The sequence below is a fragment of the Melospiza georgiana genome, chromosome 12 (genome assembly GCF_028018845.1).
Source record: "Melospiza georgiana isolate bMelGeo1 chromosome 12, bMelGeo1.pri, whole genome shotgun sequence".
Lineage (NCBI taxonomy): Eukaryota > Metazoa > Chordata > Aves > Passeriformes > Passerellidae > Melospiza > Melospiza georgiana.
Genome location: NC_080441.1, coordinates 11211071 through 11229793, shown reverse-complemented (window position 1 = coordinate 11229793; position 18723 = coordinate 11211071). Strand labels below are relative to the sequence as shown.

The 18723-nt window shown below is 48.3% G+C and overlaps 1 protein-coding gene across 1 annotated transcript in view; it reads left to right on the top strand.

Moving 5' to 3' along the window:
- The first annotated feature begins 1184 nt into the window (after positions 1 to 1184).
- LOC131088505 (synaptotagmin-like protein 2) overlaps positions 1185 to 18723 on the top strand; it is a 34081-nt gene continuing 16542 nt past the window's right edge. The window contains exons 1-3 of the mRNA XM_058032629.1: positions 1185 to 1268; positions 13996 to 14515; positions 16719 to 16870. Of these exons, the coding sequence (XP_057888612.1) occupies positions 14415 to 14515; positions 16719 to 16870 (253 nt within the window). The 5' untranslated portion in view covers positions 1185 to 1268; positions 13996 to 14414. The remainder of the gene's footprint in view (positions 1269 to 13995; positions 14516 to 16718; positions 16871 to 18723) is intronic.

The window sequence follows — 18723 nt, the reverse complement described above, 5'->3', positions numbered from 1 at the left end:
TCACCTTAGTCGGACTAAGAAGAAAAAGCTTTTCTTTTGTGTGTTCTCTAGCTTATATACTCTTAACAAAACGTGATCTTAAGATCACAATAACTTATTATATCTATTGGTGTAAGGCAATTAGCGTTAATATAATTGGTAAAAGTTTAACAGGAATTTAATAAGGCACGTGTACACACATTTATTTATGCATGTAGTCTATGTTACAAAACTTTTCATGTATCTTTTCTAATCTGTTCCCATGCTGACAGCTTTATCTTCTTCCTTGCCATGGATACACTCGAAAATCATCAATTATTATTTCTTCTATTAACTCATCTTTGCTTGCAAGCCAGCTGTCAAGCCCCTCCACAGCCTCCTGGAGCCTCCTGATTTTTTTCCCCATCTAAGATTTATGAATGTGTCCATTACTGTTTCTTCTTGGGAGCAGGCCCTGGTGGAAGGAGCCACGGAGGCACCGAGGGGGCAGCGTCACAGGTCTCGATTGAGTTACCGAGGTAAACAGCAGGGAGTAGAAATCCCAATAAACTGGAATGGCTGGAAATATACCTTCAGATCCTTGTTTGGAGCTTAAATTTTTGCTGCTTTGGGTTAGAATAGGGGCTGGGCGGGTTCACTCTTGGTTGCCTGCCGGAGTTGAACACTGGCACAGCGCTCGGTCCCCAGCATCCCTCTTCGCCCCCTCCTGTCCGCAGGCACAGACCGAGGGAGAGGAACAGGTTTTGTTTCCCAAGGAGGCAGCTTTGCCATGCTGAAGGGACATGGGGCGGCTGCTCTACCTGCTCCGAGCCCTGGGGGTGCCTTACTGCCTACACCTCCCCTACACACAATAACTTAAATCTGCTTTTCTGACACCTTATACCTCTCCTAACACCTTGCCTTTCCAAGGCGGGCCCTGCCCTGGCTGACAAGGGCGGCACTAATTACTTTGATTAATATATAATAACAGTATTTGGCAAGACCGAAATGATCCCCAACCCAGGCTGCCTCCAGCCCCTCGCAGGTCCCGCTGACCGGCCTGACCCCCGCCCCTGCTCCGGCCCGGGTTTTCCATCTGCTGCCACCCCGGGATGGGCACGGCCCCGGGACGGAGAGCCCCGATCCCGCCCCCGGGACGAAGAGCCCGGCCCCGGGATGGAGAGCTCCGCCCCGGGAGGGATAGCCCGGCCCCGGGGTGGTTAGTCCCGATTCGGGACGGACAGCCCCGGTTTGGGATGGACAGCCCCGCCCGGCATAGCCCCGCTCCCGCCCCGCGCCGCCGAGGGCAGGTAAGGGCTGCGGGGCTTCGCCGTGCCGGGCACAGCCCGGTGTGCGGGGAGGGGGCGGGAGCGCAGCCCGGGCCGGTGTCCGTGTCCGTGTGCATGTCCGTGTGCATGTCCGTGTCCGTGTGCATGTCCGTGTCCGTGTCCGTGTGCCGGGCCGGTGTCCGTGTCCGTGTGCATGTCCGTGTCCGTGTGCATGTCCGTGCCCGTGCCCGTGTCCGTGTCCGTGTCCGTGTCCGTGTCCGTGCCCGTGTCCGTGTCCGTGTCCGTGTCCGTGTGCATGTCCGTGTCCGTGTGCATGTCCGTGTCCGTGTGCCGGGTCCGTGCCCGTGTGCCGGGCCCGTGTCCGTGTGCATGTCCGTGTCCGTGTGCATGTCCGTGTCCGTGTCCGTGCCCGTGTCCGTGTCCGTGTGCCGGGTCCGTGTCCGTGCCCGTGCCCGTGTCCGTGTGCCCGTGCCCGTGTCCGTGTGCCGGGTCCGTGCCCGTGTCCGTGTCCGTGTCCGTGTCCGTGCCCGTGTCCGTGTCCGTGTGCCGGGTCCGTGCCCGTGCCCGTGCCCGTGTCCGTGTCCGTGCCCGTGTCCGTGGCACAGCCGCCGCCGGGGCACAGCGGTGCCTGCCGAGCCTCGCTGGCCGTTCGGCGGCGCTGGGAGCGGGCGGAGGTGCCGCTGCCCCTGCCCCGGCTGGGTCCGGGACTTCCCCTCCAGGCGGGGTCTGGCCTCGGGGGCGCCGTGCGCTGGGCGCGCGTGGCCCGGCAGCGGTGGGAGTGTGGGATGGAGCTGCACGGAGCAGCTGCCGGGCAGGACGGCGGGCAGGACACGGGGACGGCCTCGGTGGCCGTGGCGGGGCGGCAGTGCCGGCGGGGACACGGGTTCCAGTGTGACCCGCGGCTGCGCTCCGGGTCCGGACGGCCCCGGCACAGCGGCAGCACAGCACGGAGCTGGCCGGGCCTTCCCCAGCCCGGCACGGCACGGCTCGGGGCTGGTTCCGCCCACCGGGCTGCCGGGGCCCTGCCTTGGCACGGGGCATCGTTCCCCTGCGTCTGGCCGGGACTTTGGGCTGTCAAATCAAAGTGTATCTGATCTTGCATTGATGAATTGCGTTATCAAAGCAATTAGTCACAGAGTGGATTTTGTCCCATCTATTAAAATGAAGTTTGTGAGGCAGCTGCTGGTTTTCAGAGAGATCACAGAATCAGAATAGTTTGGGTTGGAAGATCATCTCATTCCAAGGCAGGTACACCTTACTCTAGACCAGGTTGCTCAAGGCCTATCCAACCTGGCCTTGGACAATTCCAGGGATGGGGCATCCACAACTTTCCCTGTAGAGAAAATCTGACATAAAAAACTTTCAAAAAAGCAAAGTCCTAGAAAATAAGGGGTACTTTTGATGATTTATAGTGTACTTTTTGTTATTACTCCCCCACTTTGTATTCTAAGTAACTTTTAAAAACGTGGAATGTGAAGTGTCACTTCCCTGTGGCTTCTGCTGTTTTGTCTGTATTTTCCTAGTCTCCCTTCTCCATCCTGGTTTTATTTACTTCCCTGTTCGTGCTTCATTGTTGTAAATGTTTGACATGGCAATAAAACCAGCATTTATTAACTTCTGCTCCCTTTGCAGCCATCTCTCCAGTATGATCAATGCTGTTGTATAAGCCATGGTAACCTATGACCTGTTTGGTCCCTGGGCATTTTTTGGATTGCTTTGGCACTGAGTAATTTTCACATGAAATAGTTTGCACTGGAGCTTATTCTCTCCAGTGATGCTGTAAACCATTCTAGACCCCTGCATCTCTGTCCCTGGGGCAGACCACAGGACATGGTCAGACAGTGCAGATCTGCTGACCTGTCCCTGTGGAACTTGTGTGAGTGAGGGTGTCAGCAGGCAGGAGTTAGCTGCTTCTGAGGGCTGAACACAATTCCTTACCTCCCTCCCTGTTCCACCTTTGGCAGAATATCTGAGAAACTCCACGTGGTGACCCAAGTTTCTGCTCTCCTGCACAATTCTGTAATTGAAGTGCAAACTTGTTTTTTTTTTTTTCCTCCTGAAGTCATAAATTGTATCCCTTTAATGGGCCTCCATCCCTGGGAAAGGGGCAGCCCTTGCCACAGTATGGCACAACATGGGACAAAGTGTTCATTGTACACGAGGCTCACTTTGATTGCATTGAAATCAATATTGTTATCTGCACTCAGAGATGTAGCAGGGAGTGTGTGTGTTGGGGGGGAGAAAAACAAAGCAATGATAAATGTTTGCAACAAAGCTGAAAGGAATAAAAGGCTGTTCTGGGGTGTAAACAGGCATCCGAGCAGGAGAAAAAGAAGGGCTTGTTAGTGACACGATTCAAAACCAAGTTACCTTTCTTTTGCAAGTTAAACCTAATGCTGCAGTTCATCTTGGAGAGCCAAACCAGATGGGATTAGAAACTCAGCCAGGGAGGATGCTGCTGGGAACTGCTCTGGGTGGCTGCTTGGCTGAGCCCCCATGGCTTCAGGAGCTTCAGCCCAAGCTGCTCCCTTCCTGCAGACCTGCACTCCCAGGGCTGACACCACAAAGCAGAGTGGAGTGTCCCTGGGCAGGCACCTTACCCTCTGCAGCATAATGTGCATTTACACAACAGCAGCATCATCATACAGTTGTGTCTGGGCAGAATTAGAGTCGTTACTGCTCATATAAAAGCTCCCAATCTTATTCGGCTTTAGCATCTAGAAATAAAACTACATTGTTCAACAGTTCAGATGACCTTGTTATTTTTATCCAAAAAGTCTGTTTTCTCCACCTTCCTTCAAGATTTGCTAAGTATTCGTGGAGCTGCACAGATGGAAGAAGCACCTTGTCTGTGCAGGAAGTGGGACCAGATGATCAGCTGGTACTGATTTTATTTTTAGTGATTTAATTAAATCAGTGCAATCTGTGTTTGGACTTCTCACTTGAGTTGGTCTAAACTTTTATGTTAAGCTGAAATAAATGACAGGCCACGTCCACAAGCAGATTTTTGCTTGTTTAAGCACATTTGTTTATAGCTGTGCTTGTGGCTAATTAACCTACTGCAGCTTTGTTCAGTAGAGAGAACCTGCTATGAGAACTGTGGTTTTGTGTTGAAATTAGTGAATCTGATTCACTTTTAATCTCCTTGTGAATTGAGACTACCCATCTCTGGTAGTGTTAGCCTCCTCATGGCTGTGGGTGTTGGATGTCACCCTTCACTGGGCAGAGTTAAACCTTTCACCTCCCTGCAAGCACTGCAGGGGACAGACAGTGGAATCAGGTGCCTTGTCCTTCTTGTAAGCAATAGGTGCTGCCAGGGCCTCCTGTGCCACTCAGGTCATCCTGCTCCTAGGGCACAGATATGGCTGCAGTGGGTGAATTAATGGCTGAGTCTGGTTTGCATTGGAAAGTTGCATTATTTCTGGAAGGAAAGTGCCCAGTTAAAAAAAAAAAATATTCCTATGTATGAATTTGTTTTCTCATGAGACAAGGTCTGTGAAAGCAGGAGATGTGGCAGATTCAGCAATAGGCTTACTCCCTCTGGAATTTCCTTTCACTGTATGTCAGGGTAACAAAGTAAAACAGCTTTAGTTAAAATTTTAGTGTAGTGCATTTCTGCACTAGAACTGGGCCCAGCACAGACCAGTCTAGGCCTCAGCACATGTTTGGGAATTAGAAGATAAAAAGTCATTGTTCCCAGATCAGACATGGACCTTGGGCATTTTTCTCCCCCTCCATCATGGAGGGATGACCCCAGCCTCTGATGCAGACCCTCTTTGTTTTGATATCAATAACTGGAAGCTACAGGTTGGGTGATTGCTTCCTAAGAGTGTTTCTAGAACTCCTTTTAAGTGTTTATAAAACTCCTTTTCCTGGGTGTTGGAGGGAATTATACCTGCCTGATATCTCAAACAATGCAATGCACCCTGCTGTTTTACAGTTAAATCAAAGCTGGAATGAAGGTATTTCAGAATCATCCAGGCATGGCTGAGGCTTAAAAATAATCAGTGACCAGAAGGAAGGATCCCTCAGTATGCAAAGTTTCCTAAACAAACAGCACTGTTTTCCCTTGGGATTTATCACCACGCCTCATGCCTTGAGCTCAGCAGGCACAGGAGTACAAAGGAATTGGGCCCTGCATATTTTCAACATCACCCTGTTACAAAATGAGGTGGTTTTAGGATTGTGTTTTTTTAAATGAAATGTCTTCTGATCGGGAGGACTCCTGACCAGGGTAGGTGTTGCAAGCTCACAATTATTGGGGCATAACAAGCAGGGTCAGGAAAGCAATTTAAGACATGTCACCACTTCAGACAAACATGGAGAAATTATGTTTGGAAGAAAGCACAGTTGAGGTCAGCAAATATTTTTCTGGGTCAAAAATAATAGACAGAAGTTCTCATGGGTGGTTGCTTTTTTCTTCATCTTCCATTTCTGCAGTTTCTTTGTTTGAACTCAGCCAAAACTTATCTTCCACCTCCCATTTTTCATATTGAAGATATCTGGGTTCTGAGGATGAGTGGGTGACAAAGGAGGACAGGGAGGTGATTAATCTAAATACTTGCAATGTTCTAGCTTTAAGCTCCTACTGCTCAGCTTTAGATACCATACATTCGATTGTCCTTACCTTTTCAAGTGTAACTGCTGAGGAGATGCTTTTGGGAGTGCCCATCATACCAGGTGGCATCTAGAAACTCTGCTAGCAGGACAGCTGAGTTTTTAAAGGTGATATAACGAGTCTCCTGTTCTCCTTTGGCTGAGAGGGAAGCCTGGACACCAGGATGTTCTCTGATGGAAGTGTCAGTGTGGCAGAAGCACAGCAACATGTCCATGAGATGCCCTAAGCTAAGCTGTGGGGGTGAAGGGCTGTTACAAACTAATAAATATGGAATGCAAATCCTTGTAGAACTCTTTTTCTTGAGGGCCTAAGTGCAGATTTAGAGCAAAGCTCAGCACAAGCCCCTGCCCCCACCCCAAAGCCATTTAGAGCTGGAGGTGTGGGAGGCTTCCCCTGGTCTCCAGCAAAGCTCTTGGGAGAGGAATGCCTGTGCTGAGAGTGGATCCAGCAGGGGACACAGCAAAGTCTCTGAGGTACTGGAGACTCTCTGGAGATCCAGCCACCCCTGTTCACTGGGATATCAGGGGATTTCTTGGTGTCCCAAGTGGCTGTGCTTGTTTATTTGTGTTCTGGCAATCTGCAGAATTACAATGAACTACATCCTGCAGGCTCTGCAAATAGTTCCCACCTATGAAATAAACAGAACTCTCAAATATTTAGACTATACCATTGCATTATCACTTTATTACCAATTAAAGGACTTGTTGACCTTAAGCAGTCTGAGTCAGACTTCTCCTCTGATGGGTGTTTTTATTTTGGCAATGCTGGTTCTAGGAAATAATGATTAAGACTGAAAAGCTCAGTCTTTTGTTTACCCTAGGTGGTAACCAAAGGATGGTTCATTTAATTAAAAGTGGCTAAAAGGAAGTAAATTGTGTGTAATGCAAATTCCACCCATGCAGTTCCTTGTTAGAAGGAGATGAGCAGTGTTCAGTGGAGATAATTATTCATGTGGTGGTTATACTGCAGTTTGTAGAAATATAGAGGGGAGGAAAAATCCTTATGCATCCTTAACTGACCCTTCTGTAATGCCCTGAGTCTGGGATGTTCTTTGGAAGCCAAGGTATTTCTGAGGCTGAGTGCAAACAGGCAGAATTAACCCATTTCCTCAGTTAAGCATTCCTCACATGCACTGAACAGGAGAATTTGCTCTTTTTTTTTTTGGCTTAGCATTGTATTGTTCTAAATTATCTTCTACTGTCTGCTCTTGAGGGGCTGGGCTGGAGACCTGCTTGTTCTGATAAATTCCTGCAATTCCTCTGTGCCATCTCAGGGCCATTCCCATTCAATGGACATCCTTCACTAAAGCTGCCTAAGGGGAGGGGAGGGAAGAGATTTTAATAAAACAGCAGAGATTCTCCCTCATGCTGGACATTATTGGAAAGTGTGATGTGGAGCAATGACTTGATCTGAGAGAAACCACCCAGGGCTGTGCTCAGGATGAACTGAGCAGTAGTTTTTTGTTCTGGGTTGCACACTGGAGTGGAGAGCCATCTCTAGGGTCAGAGCTGCTCTTTACTAGCTCAGGTCCTGCCAAAGCTGCCCTAAGTGGGGGTTACCAGCAGCATGAGCTCTGATCTTTCTGTCTGAGGTGGGAATGGCACTCGGTCATGTACAGTCCTCACTGAATAGAGAGAAATATCTGTAAAGTCTGTGAGTAGTTGAGCTTGAGCAATTCTGGCATTTGTGACTGGCATTGCCAGAATTTGGCCTTGACATTTCCTGTGTGATGGTAACAGATGTGTTTGGATGTGGACTGCTCGGGGAGACCACAGTTGCCTGCTTTGTTTGAAGTTATCCTTTATCTTATCAGCTGTCTCTCCACCTGAAGGCCATTTGTATATGACTTAGCTGCTTAGGAGGGTATTGGGTAGGAGGTTTTTGGGTAGGAGCTGTAGGCCTCTCTCTCTCATTTCTCTGCAACAAGTCAGACAAAATATCATTGCAGTCAGTGCAGTGACACATTTTTAGTGGGATTGCTTTTCAGAAAGCAATTAAATATATTCTCTGTTCTGGTAGTTCACAGCTGTTCTTAGTCAGCAGAGGAGTAGACAGTTCAGAGCTGCAAGTGGTTTATTGCAAATTAGGAGAAAATAATGCACCTTGGAAGAGCTGTCATGATGCTGTGGAGTTTCACAAGAACTAAACAACAGGCAGGTATTTTCTATATTCATTTCATTACAGTGAGAGGGGAGATGTGAGCACAGAGAAAGGGGAGGGCTGGTGGTGTGATGTGGCCACAGGCAGAACAGCCAGGGCTAGGGGGGTGTCTGCTGTTCAGCCATGTGCCTCTCCCTGGGCCAGCCCTTGGTGCCTCAGGAACACTGTCCTACTGCCCAGGAATTCCATTCTTTAAGAGCAGTGGCTGTAAGCTTGTGCAATACCCCTCCCATCTGTATTTTTGCACCTTGAGGGCTTGTCTGTGTGAAAAGGGAGCACTTGCATCAGTTGAGCTGCCACAGGCTAAAGTGGGGCTCACGCCTGGCCCCTGCAGCTGCCCCATCCCTGGGCTGGGGCTGTCCCTTGCCTTGGTGACAGTGGCCAGTGCCAGCCCTGGGCACAAATCAAGGGCACAAACAGGGGTCACAGCTCCTCTGCACTGCAGCACCAGGCAGGGACAGGCAGCCCAGCCCCACAGACAGGAGGGTTTAATGCTGGTTTTCAGCCCATCCCTCACAGAGAGAAAGACCATCCTACAGTTTGATTTTTATTTTTTTCTCTGCTGGCAAAGGACATCCATTAAAAAGTATAGTATTATGACAATGAGCATTATAATGGCTGTCACTGTTTTGCCTGATAATAAAAATAAAATAATAGTAAAATAAAAGTAAAAGAGTGATGGCAATGCCTCTGCATATTTCACTGCTTGCAGAAGCAATCAGATGGGAGGAAGAGTGGGGCTGGGCTTGCCAGCATGAGACAGAGAGAGGCACATGGCTGATCATGGGCTCTCTGGGTATGGTGGTTTTGGCACTAAATCTTTCTGGTGCTGTTAACTACAGCACATCCTGGGAACTGCAGGGTGGCTGTGAGTGCCAGGAGCACATCCATCATTCTTAATACAATGCTGCTCTTGGCTTTGACCTGCCCTCCAGGGGCTGTCTTGACTAATGAGGGTACTGGGAAGTGTCCACACACTGTAAAGCAAAAGAAGGTTATTTCCTTACATTGTGACATGATGTATGATAAAGAGGTATGGACAGCAGCCTTTTCAGCTAGCTGCTATTTTCACTGGGCTATGATTAGTTCTGTGAGATCAGTATTATCTGTTCCAGGTTTTGTTATGCTTTGTGTTAGGAGGTTTTCATATCTTTATTACATGGACCTATGTGCAGCTCCAGGTCTAAAGGGTGAGGTGGGTCTAGATGGTCCTGTGCTCACCTAGGTGATGGAATGGGTCTTGGCTACCAATCTGTCAGGTTACAGTTCCTAAATTCCTCCTCTCCCTTTACATGCCACTCAGTGTCCAGCCAATAAAATCTGCTTGACCTGTGGTGTATGTTATTAATCTGTGCACATCCCAGTGCTGAGGAAGATGTGCAGCAATTTGAAGGAAAGATGCATGATGAGAAATCAGAACTAAGACTGGAGTGGCCTGCAGATGGCCTACAAATAATTTGTGTCTGTAGGAGATGTCAGCAAGGGCACTGAGCTGTGCTGGGTATCTGGGCAGTTCAGGCTTTAGTTGTGCAGAGCATTACCTTAGTTCTGAGCTCAGTTAAACCTCCCAGAAATAAAATGAAAATGCAGCACAAAGAAGGTGTCAGCCCCTTCAGCATCTGCCTTTCTAAAAGGGGATGTTTCATACCTGCCAGGCCAAGCAAGCTTTTAATTTTTATCTGATTAAACTATTTGAAAGAGAGTTACTTTAAAAAACCCAAACAGCTTCTGGAACAACAGCCTTCTCCAGTACTTTTATGAGTAACCTTCTTAGCTTTTCTGCAGGTGATCAGAGCTCTCCTCCCTCTGAGGGCTTGGCAGAGGCATTTGCTGTGCCCTGTGTGAAGGCTGGCATTGCCTGTCCCTCCCAGCTGGGCATGGCTTACAGCTGCCACTGCAAAAACAGTCCCACAGGGGACATCCCCAGGGCTGCAGCTGTTGGGAAGAGCCTTTTTGCACCTGAACACTGCCAGCAGTTCTGTAGTGAACCAGATCTGGGGCTGAGAAGGGTGTGAGGAATGAGCAAAGCTCCCTGAGTAACACCTGGAATGAGCAAATAAGAAACTTCCCTTGTCTGTAAAGAGGAGCCATGGCTGTGACACAGCTCTGCAAGATGGAGTAGGTGATTGCAGAGTGATCCTTACTCTGGGTTTTCTGATAAAATGCTTGAGGATATAAAAGGAGACAAGCAAGTGGCAGGTCAAAACTAATCAAGGACAAGTCCTTTTGTGTTTAAAATGTAGTGAAACTGTGGGACTCTGGGGCTTTGAGGATATTGCAAATGCTTAAAATTTATGTGAGTTCAGAAAGTAAATGGAAAAGGTGTGAAATGCAGGGACAGAGCTCCTGGTTCAAGGTACCTTACAGAAGCTGGAGCACAGAGGATGGCTCTGCTTTAAGCTCTTAGCCCGTGTTCAAGATCAGCTGGTGCATTACAGGGACCTTCAATGCAGCTGTGTGAGGCTTTCCCTGCACTGCACTGGCACTGAGAGCCTGTTCAGAGATGAAATGCACACATGCCAGGGCTGGCTCACGTCTCCAGCCAGCCTGGGCTCTGTGTTTGGTGGCAGTGCCATGCACCAGCACAGATCTCTTCTGGAGACTGAGGCATTGGCTGCTTCCTGGGGAGGTGGCCACAAGAAATCAGAAGCTATAAGCGCAGGAGATGCAGGCAGTTATGGCACATGATGGGTCCTGCTGCTGCTTGTCTCCACACCCCCTCCACACCCAGCATTTGTCAACAGGGCTGGGCATGGGAGTTGATCTTTGCGATGTTCTCTTCCCCAGCAAAGCAGGCAGAGGAGTGAAGGTCCTTTGCACACTCAGTGTGCTTCTCTGTTCACATCTGGGGTCTCTCCTGTAGCCAGGACAGTCTCCCCATCTGCTTTGCTGTGAGATGTCAGGACCCCTGTGTTGGGGTGTCCTGGTGCTGCAGGACCTGAGGGCAGCCCAGATTTGTTCTGCATGCTGGGCCACAGGCCTTGAGCAGAAGTTGCCTATCTGGACACAAACAATTCTCTTTTTTAGAATTCTCCATTTTGCTTCTGTCACCAGAGAGAAATCCTGACCTAGGAGGGGTCTCCCTCTGCTGAGAGGGAAGGAGAGTTCAACTTTGTGCTTGTCACAGTTTGTCCCCAACCAGCTTGCATCAGAGAGCTAAATAAATTGCTTGCACTGAAGAAGTCTCAGTGTGGGGTAAATCTGTGCCAGTTTACCCCAGCTAAGGATGTGAGTCTTCCATTTGCTGTTGAGCCAGAAAAAGAGTTACTGGACAGTTTGGACACACAGCACTGTGCAATCACTGCTGTCATTGCCCCACAGGCCTGGAAGGCTTTTGTGTTTTCCTTCCCAGCTCTTTGCAGAGATGGCAAGGCTGGGGCTGGGCAGGACATACAGAAATTGTTTTTATCTGTGTGGGACCCACAGGCTCCTGGCTTTCCAGCTGACTTAGGTGTTTGTACTACATCACCCCTGTGGTGTCCAAACTGTCCAGAGTTTGTTAGGGGGGAGGTTTATGTGCACTCTAACAGAGCAAACCCCAGCTGTGTGGTGCTGCAGGAGTGTGAGCTGCCCCAGGGATGAGGCAATGGGTGATGGCTGGCACTGAGCACTGTGCCTGCCTGATAATGTTCTGTACCTGCCAGCTCATTCTTATCCTCCATCTATGGCACTTGCAGACCCAGGTGAGCATCAGCACCCTGTCCTTGGTGCTCTGCACCTCAGTGGTTCATGGAGGTTCTCCTGTGGAGCTCTGCACTGCCCAGGACACACATGGGGCACCCATCAGAGGCTGCCAGGCTCCGTGGGGCAGGGACTGCCCTGTGGCCAGGCTGCAGATGGACATCATTCCCCAGGCTTGTGAATTCCTGCAGGGCTGGGGCAGCAGCTTTGCAGCTCCTGACACTTCCAGCAAAGCCTCCAGCTCCAGTGGAGCAGTCGCCTCGAGCAGCTCACCTTCCCACAGCAGGTGCATCAAGGGGTTTGATTTTTAACTATATAAACAAAAGGAGTTGGCCCTTGGTTTCTGTTAACCTTTTCCTTCTAATGTAGCTATTTCAGTGAGAGAAAACATTTTCATGGGAAAGGAAAAAAAGCCTCTTTACAAAGAAGTAGCCTTTTTCCCAAGATGTAGCCTTTATTTTTAATTGACTGCCATACTGATGAATAAAGATGAGTCTTCTCTGAAAATATTTTCTGAAGTAGTTTCAGCCCACGTGTCATGGGGCTTGTTAAAAATAAATAAAAGTTCTCGAGAAGCAAATACTGTGATATGTCCCTAGATACCTTTTCAAAAATAAAATCTGTCCCAGAAAATTCTGTGAATGTCTTTGTAGAAGCAGGATTGTGCCTGAGAGCCAGAGAGAAGTAGATGGAACTAAGCATGAAAGAGCCATGACAAGCTGGATGAAATGTAGGTTTAAACAGTAGAGATTCACCAGGGCTTTTTTATTATTGTTTCTGTTGAAACTATTTAGAGTGCTATGGATAGTTTCTCACATGATAAAGGCTATGTTTTGGTGTGACAAGCACAACCATTCTTGCCTTAAGAAGTAGGAAATGTTGTTTCCTTTCCTCCAGCAATTTTTTACAAAAACAATAACAGTTTTTATGACAATGCCATTCCTTTTATTAGCTTTTTCCTGCAGTGTTCTGAGGGTTTTATTTGTAAACATTATGGTCAGATGCCTGTTCTTTCTTTTAACACATTGTTACACCATTACAAAAAGCACAAACATTTGTGAGTTTATCATCTGTAAAATAAGGTAAGTTTGTGAAATGATGTCTAATGTTCAGCTGAAGTTCAGCTGAAGCACTGGTTCTCAGCTTTGGATGGGTCCCTTGATGAAAGAGGTGCACCATGTACAGTCCAAAGTGACAAAAATGATGAAGATGCCAGCTTTGAGGGGTCTGAAGGAGCTGTGGTGGTTAACATGGAGGCTGAGGTGTCCAGCCCAGTGAGGATGGCTGCAAAGGGATAATTCCTGTGTCAGCTAGGGTGGGCTGACACCCATCAGGTGTCAATCAGGTAGCAATAGGGAGAAGTTCCTGCTGACAGCAAAGCACTGAAATAGGTGGCCTGAAAGGGCTGAGGTTGGTATCCTCAAAGGCACAGGTTAGAAACTAAGGGTGATACAAGCTTTGAGGTTAGGAAATGGGCCTGATGACCTTCAGATCATGTTTGCCATGAAAGATGGGATTTATTGATTTTTAATGATCTGACTCCCAAGGGTGTGGCTTTGGAAGAAATAGCAAAGTATCATGAAAGCCACAAACACTTGAAAGGTTTGCAGACAGTAGAAAAATTGAGTGAGGTGGAAACTGCCTACATGGACAGGAGCAGAACTTTTCCTTCCTCAAAGGTGGGCCTTACTGCCCTCAAGCTGGGCAGGAGAGAGGAAAAGGAATAAAGTAGCAAGGCAGTGCTTGTTTTACCTTTCCTCCACGCCCTGCAGCCTCTGGCCATTTTCACTGTCTTTTGAAACACAAAGTGATCTGCACCAGTAATGTTTGAATAGCAAATATCAGTGCAGCATAAAGCAAAGGGCACACATATTAGGAAATGAGCAGTATTTGATAGCATAACATGCAGCAGAAATACTTGCAGGCTGCTGTTCTGTCATCTTCTGATTGCTTTACAAAGGTTGGCTGCTTTTCCTTGGTTTCATTTAAGGCATAAAGAAGTGAGGATAAGAAGAAAGGAGGTAAAAAGCAAGCAAGCAATTTGGTAATTCATATCCATATTTTGTTTGTAGCATGCTGTGTTGACTGTTTATCTATTAGTAGGAAAGGGCTGAAATAAAACATTGTCTTGGTTGGGTTAATACCACGTGAGGAGCTCTAGGACAGGGAGGAAAGTAGGGCAGCTTGTTATGGAACTTGCTGGAGAACAAATACAAACCCCCAATGTACACATTCACTTGCCATATGTCACGCTTATCTGAAAGGCATCTCGGTGCTGTTTCTCTGCAGAGATGCTTGAACTCCACAGAGCAGACTTGCCTGCTGAGGAGAGCACATGCCAGAGGTGCTGCTGTGGGTGAGAGGAGCTCTGGTGCCTGTTGAGGCAGGAGCTGCTCCTTCCCCCGCTCCCCTCCGTGACTGACACTGGCACCGGGATCGCTGCAACTGAGCCTGAGGAAAAGCAAAGGAGCCTGACTTTGCTGAGAGGATTCTCCTGGCAGGGGAAGGCATGCAGCAGAGCCTGGAAGTGCAAGTCCAGGTGCTAGGGTGAGTTCCACCCAAGCCATGCCGTGGTGACTTCTCTCTCTGCACCGCATCTTGCTCGGCACCAGGGCGCTGTGAGCGGCTGCCCATGGCCCTGGGCTGGATTAGTGCCTGCTCTGAGTCCCCTTGAGCCATCTGAGGAACTGAAGAAGACAGCAGGGAAGATGTTGGACTTGAGCTTCCTGACCGAGGAGGAGTATGAGAAGCTGATGAAGGTTCTGCAGAGAGATGCAGAGCTGAAGAAGAAGGATGGGGATCGCATCAGGTGAGTGTGATGGCAGGGTGTGAGCTTCCCTTGGGGGAGACTTTTTCACTTCTTTGAGAGAGGAGCATGTGTGTGTGTGTGAACAAGGAGAGGTGCATGTTGCAGAAGTGCTGTCCCTTTTGCTCAGATCCTGATAGATCTTTTCATTGTACCTAGTCTTTCTCAGCCATCCTCCTGTTGCTGCTGTCCTCTCCTTGCAGGAGGGGATTCTCCTTTTGAGTTCATCCTCAGCCCTCAGAGATGCCAAGGGCAGTCACCCCTTTCCTTTTCACTGACAGAAGATGCTGATTTCTTGGTGGCAGAGGTCTGAGCAGGGGAGCAGCTGCTAACTTGTTTTATTCACCTGGTAGCACAGAAAGGCCATAATGTGTTTTAAAATGAGATTTTACAAAATGAGATTTTACATCCCCTTCTCTGTTGCCCCATTGTTTTTTGAGGTGGGTGTGTGTGCACCATCTGTCACAGAGCGGGGTGGTTAGAGGCTACATGATCTGCCAGAGGTTTGCAGGGAGCTGTTCCGGAGCCAGGGGTTCTGGCTCAGTTCAGCTCCTCTGCCACTGGCCATCCTGGAGCTCAGCTCTGGCTGATCAGGATTGCTTCTTGCTGCTGTTGCTTTTTAAATGCCAGCCATTAGACCATCTGGGCTGACAGCGTGCACCAGGCTCAGGGAGCTGCCACTGAATTCTCCATGGCAAGAAATTAGTAACTCAGAGGGTGTGGGTGGCACTGTGCCAGTTTACCCCAGCTAAGGATGCAGTTTTTCCATTGCTGTTGAGCCAAAAAAAGAGTAATCCCCATCTAGAAAGGATGCTCAAGGGCTCAAGGCTTGAAGGGGGAGCAGGAAGCTTTGCTGCTCCTGGGAGCATGTGTGCCCTGGCCTCTGCTTGGAGGTGGAAGCTGGGGAAACAACTGGAAGCCAAAGCCTGGACTTGGGGCGTATGTGTCTGCATGCTCTTCTTACCTCTCCTCTGAGTTGAAACAAGTACAAAAAGGCTTGTTTTTATTTATTTTGGGTTTTGTTTGTTTGTTTCTGAAATGAAGTACATTTTCCCTCTGAAATGGAGGTTTGGTAAAATGAGTGTTTGGATTATTTTGTTTTGTTTCACTTCTCTTTGAAAGCTTTTTCACTGGAGGCTTTGATTTGGAAGTGAAGTGATTTAGAGCCCCAGAGCCCCTTGCTGTCAGTTTGGCTACCTGCAGTAGGACATGTTTGGTTTCAACACAACCTGCCTGCTGGTCAAAATGAAGTCAGTGGCATTTCCTTGATCTGCTGTCAGCAAGATTAAAATAACTATTTCCTCTGGCCCAGCACCTTGAGACCTTCATGGAGGCAGTGCAGCCCTGGACTAGATGGGAGCTTCTGTTGAGTCCCCAGCATGGCCTGCAGAGGCTTGAGCCCAGTTATCCCTGCTTCCTCCTGGCCTTGAGGCAGCCCAATGTGACCCTTCCAGGCTCCAGGGTTGCCTGGGGGTTTGCCCCCTTTTTCTGCTGAGGGCTGGGCTGAGGAGGAGCTTCCTCTGGCCCCCCAGGTTTCACAGGAACCCTGACCTGTGCTGAGCTGTGCCAGCTGAAAGGCAGCTAATTCAGCAAGCCATGCTGAGGAGGATTAGAGTACAGAGCACTGACAGGTTTAGGTGCCAAAAACCAGCCCTGGGTGTGCCCAAGAGAGGAACAGTAGGAGAAGCCATGCTTAGGAGGGAGAGCTAGCTGTGCAAGTGCCAAAATAGGCATGGCAGGGGGAGCAGGAGGATGCTGCAGGGATTGGTGACTTCCCTAAATATCATTATTTGTTTCTGTCATCTGCAGCAAACTTGATCCAAAAGGTTTTGCCATAAATAGATTAATAAACAAATAAAATGGAGAAGTGCAAGACAGACAAACAGCCCCACCCCTTCCTTAACCCTCAGGGCAGCCAAGCAAGTGGACAAATCTCCTTGCCAGGTGAATGATTTGGATTTGTGAAATTTGGAAGAGGTGAAAGCCTGTGTTTACAAGGCGCTGTTACCATTTCAGATAAAGAGTCAATCAGGTGTTTACTTCCTGCTGTTCTAATGCTGGTTTGGCTCTAGAGATTGCACAGAATAATCTCTGGATCCTTTGTAATGTCAGGCAGGTGAACCCATGGATATATTGCAAAGGTGGCTCAGGGGAAGTGGAAACCTGGAAGATCTCTCTGGTGTGTAATGCTTGCCCTGCCTTTCAGGAGGATTCAAGGCTCCATCACAGATGAAAAGAAGAAGAAGTTTGTGACAGGTGAATGGTTTTCAGAAGTGAAGGCAAAACGGTTCCAGGAAGACTTGGCAGGGCCGGATCTCCTTCGAGCATCCATTAGAAGGAAAAAGGGCAAGCTAGAAGGTAAGTATGTTAATGCACATCTTCACAAAACAAACTGATGGACCAGAAAAAAGTTGGTCCAGGGTGGGAGTCTCCCTGTACTGGCAGTGTGTTCAGAAACAATCCATGTGTTGTGATAAGGGGGTTCTCATCTATGTTTTCAGTACAGAAAAACATCCCTTGTTATCAAAATCAGGGCCCAAAGAAAAAATTACAGTGTGGCCGAGAACCACATTATTCCTTTTTCAACTTATTTTTCTTCCCTTTTTCCTCTATTTGTATTCTCAGACTTCTTTTGGTAAAGCTCAGGTATAACAAGTGACTTTATTCCTTCCTCTTACTTTTTCCTCTAACTGCCATTTTGCGTCTCTGGTTGTGCATCAGGGTTCTGCAGCTAATATATTCACCTCAGCTGAGATAAGGGCCTTTGCTTGCCATATTGACACCTTTCTTCCTTCCCCTGGAAAGATCAGTCATTCACCTCTGTTGGCTTTCAAGGTGATGAAGGAGTGCATGTTCATTTAGTCAAATCTATGTTTATAACTCCTTATTTGAGTCTTTAGACTTAACTCTGTGTTAGGGAGTGAAATGAAAAAATTCCTTCATGGAAAAGCCCCACTGAGATAATTTCTGGCATTCCCATTGCAAGGCAAATGGGCTGGGGAGGGGTGGAAATTTGTGCTTGCAAAGGAAAATTCCCAGTGATCTTTTCTGGAGGAGGGTTTTAACCTTCAGAAGGGAGGGTTATGGGGATCCCTGAGGGTTTTCATGGTTGGTATTGATTGTAGTAGAAAACACTAGTCATGGGCAGTAATACAGATCCATAAAACAGATAGATACTCTGTATTTACATGACAGCCTGCAGAGCAGCACAGATGGAAGAATTTGATGATAACTTCTCCTTGTGCTTATGTGCAATTCTTGAAGGCTAAAAATCACCTACAAGAGAGACCATTTTATCCACCTGCTGTGGCAAGTGAGCCCTGGTGCACAGTTAGTTATCCATGTCCTAGGCACTTAGAGTCTTTGTTTTATAGTGGTAGGAAATGAGTAAAAGTGTTAGAGCAAGAGTGCCTGCCAGTTTTATACACATGTATAAAAATGCATGTATGGGCAAGTTAAACTGGTCAGGCCACTCCTGATTTCTGTTGGAATTTGCTTCTTATATTGTCTCATCCCAAAGTTAGCAAAGGCATATTTCTTGTCTTGATGGACTGTAATGCACTAAACTGTTTGTGGTGACAGGAGCCAGGTGTAGCTGTGGCAGGGGCTGAGCCATTTTTAGGGCAGGGATTTGAATGGGTGGAAGTGTTGCCTCTGCCAACCAGGAATGAGGAGCTCTGTCTGAGGGGGAAGTGTCAGAGAAGAGCGAGTACAACACAGAGCCTTTGCAAGTGGGATGAGAAATGAATGCAGTCTTTGGTTGTCAAGGTCTTTTCAGCCATGACAGGCACAGGGAAAGTGTGGGAGCTCTGTGTTTGGGTCCTTTACTTCCAGCACAGCTCCCTGCTAGCACCTCCCTCCCCAGGCCTGAGGCAGAAGAGGATGTGGCTCACTGTATCAATAAATGTCCTCAGTGTGCCCTGCTGTGCCCACACGTGCCATGGCCAGCACGTGCCACCAGCCATGCCTGGGGTTCTCTCTCCCAAAACAACATTCAGTGATGCTTTGTGCACATCAGTGTTGGCATGGGCAGGACAGTCCCTCTCTCAGAAACATGCTCTCTGAAACTGGCTCGTTCCTACACACCCAGACTCTTGTTTTTCAGCAGGAGCTGAATTTCCCTGATTTCCCACTGCTGTGGAAACCACAGAGCCCCCAGCTGCCCCTCTGTGTGCCAGACATGCAGGCCTAATGCCACAGCTCTGAGCACG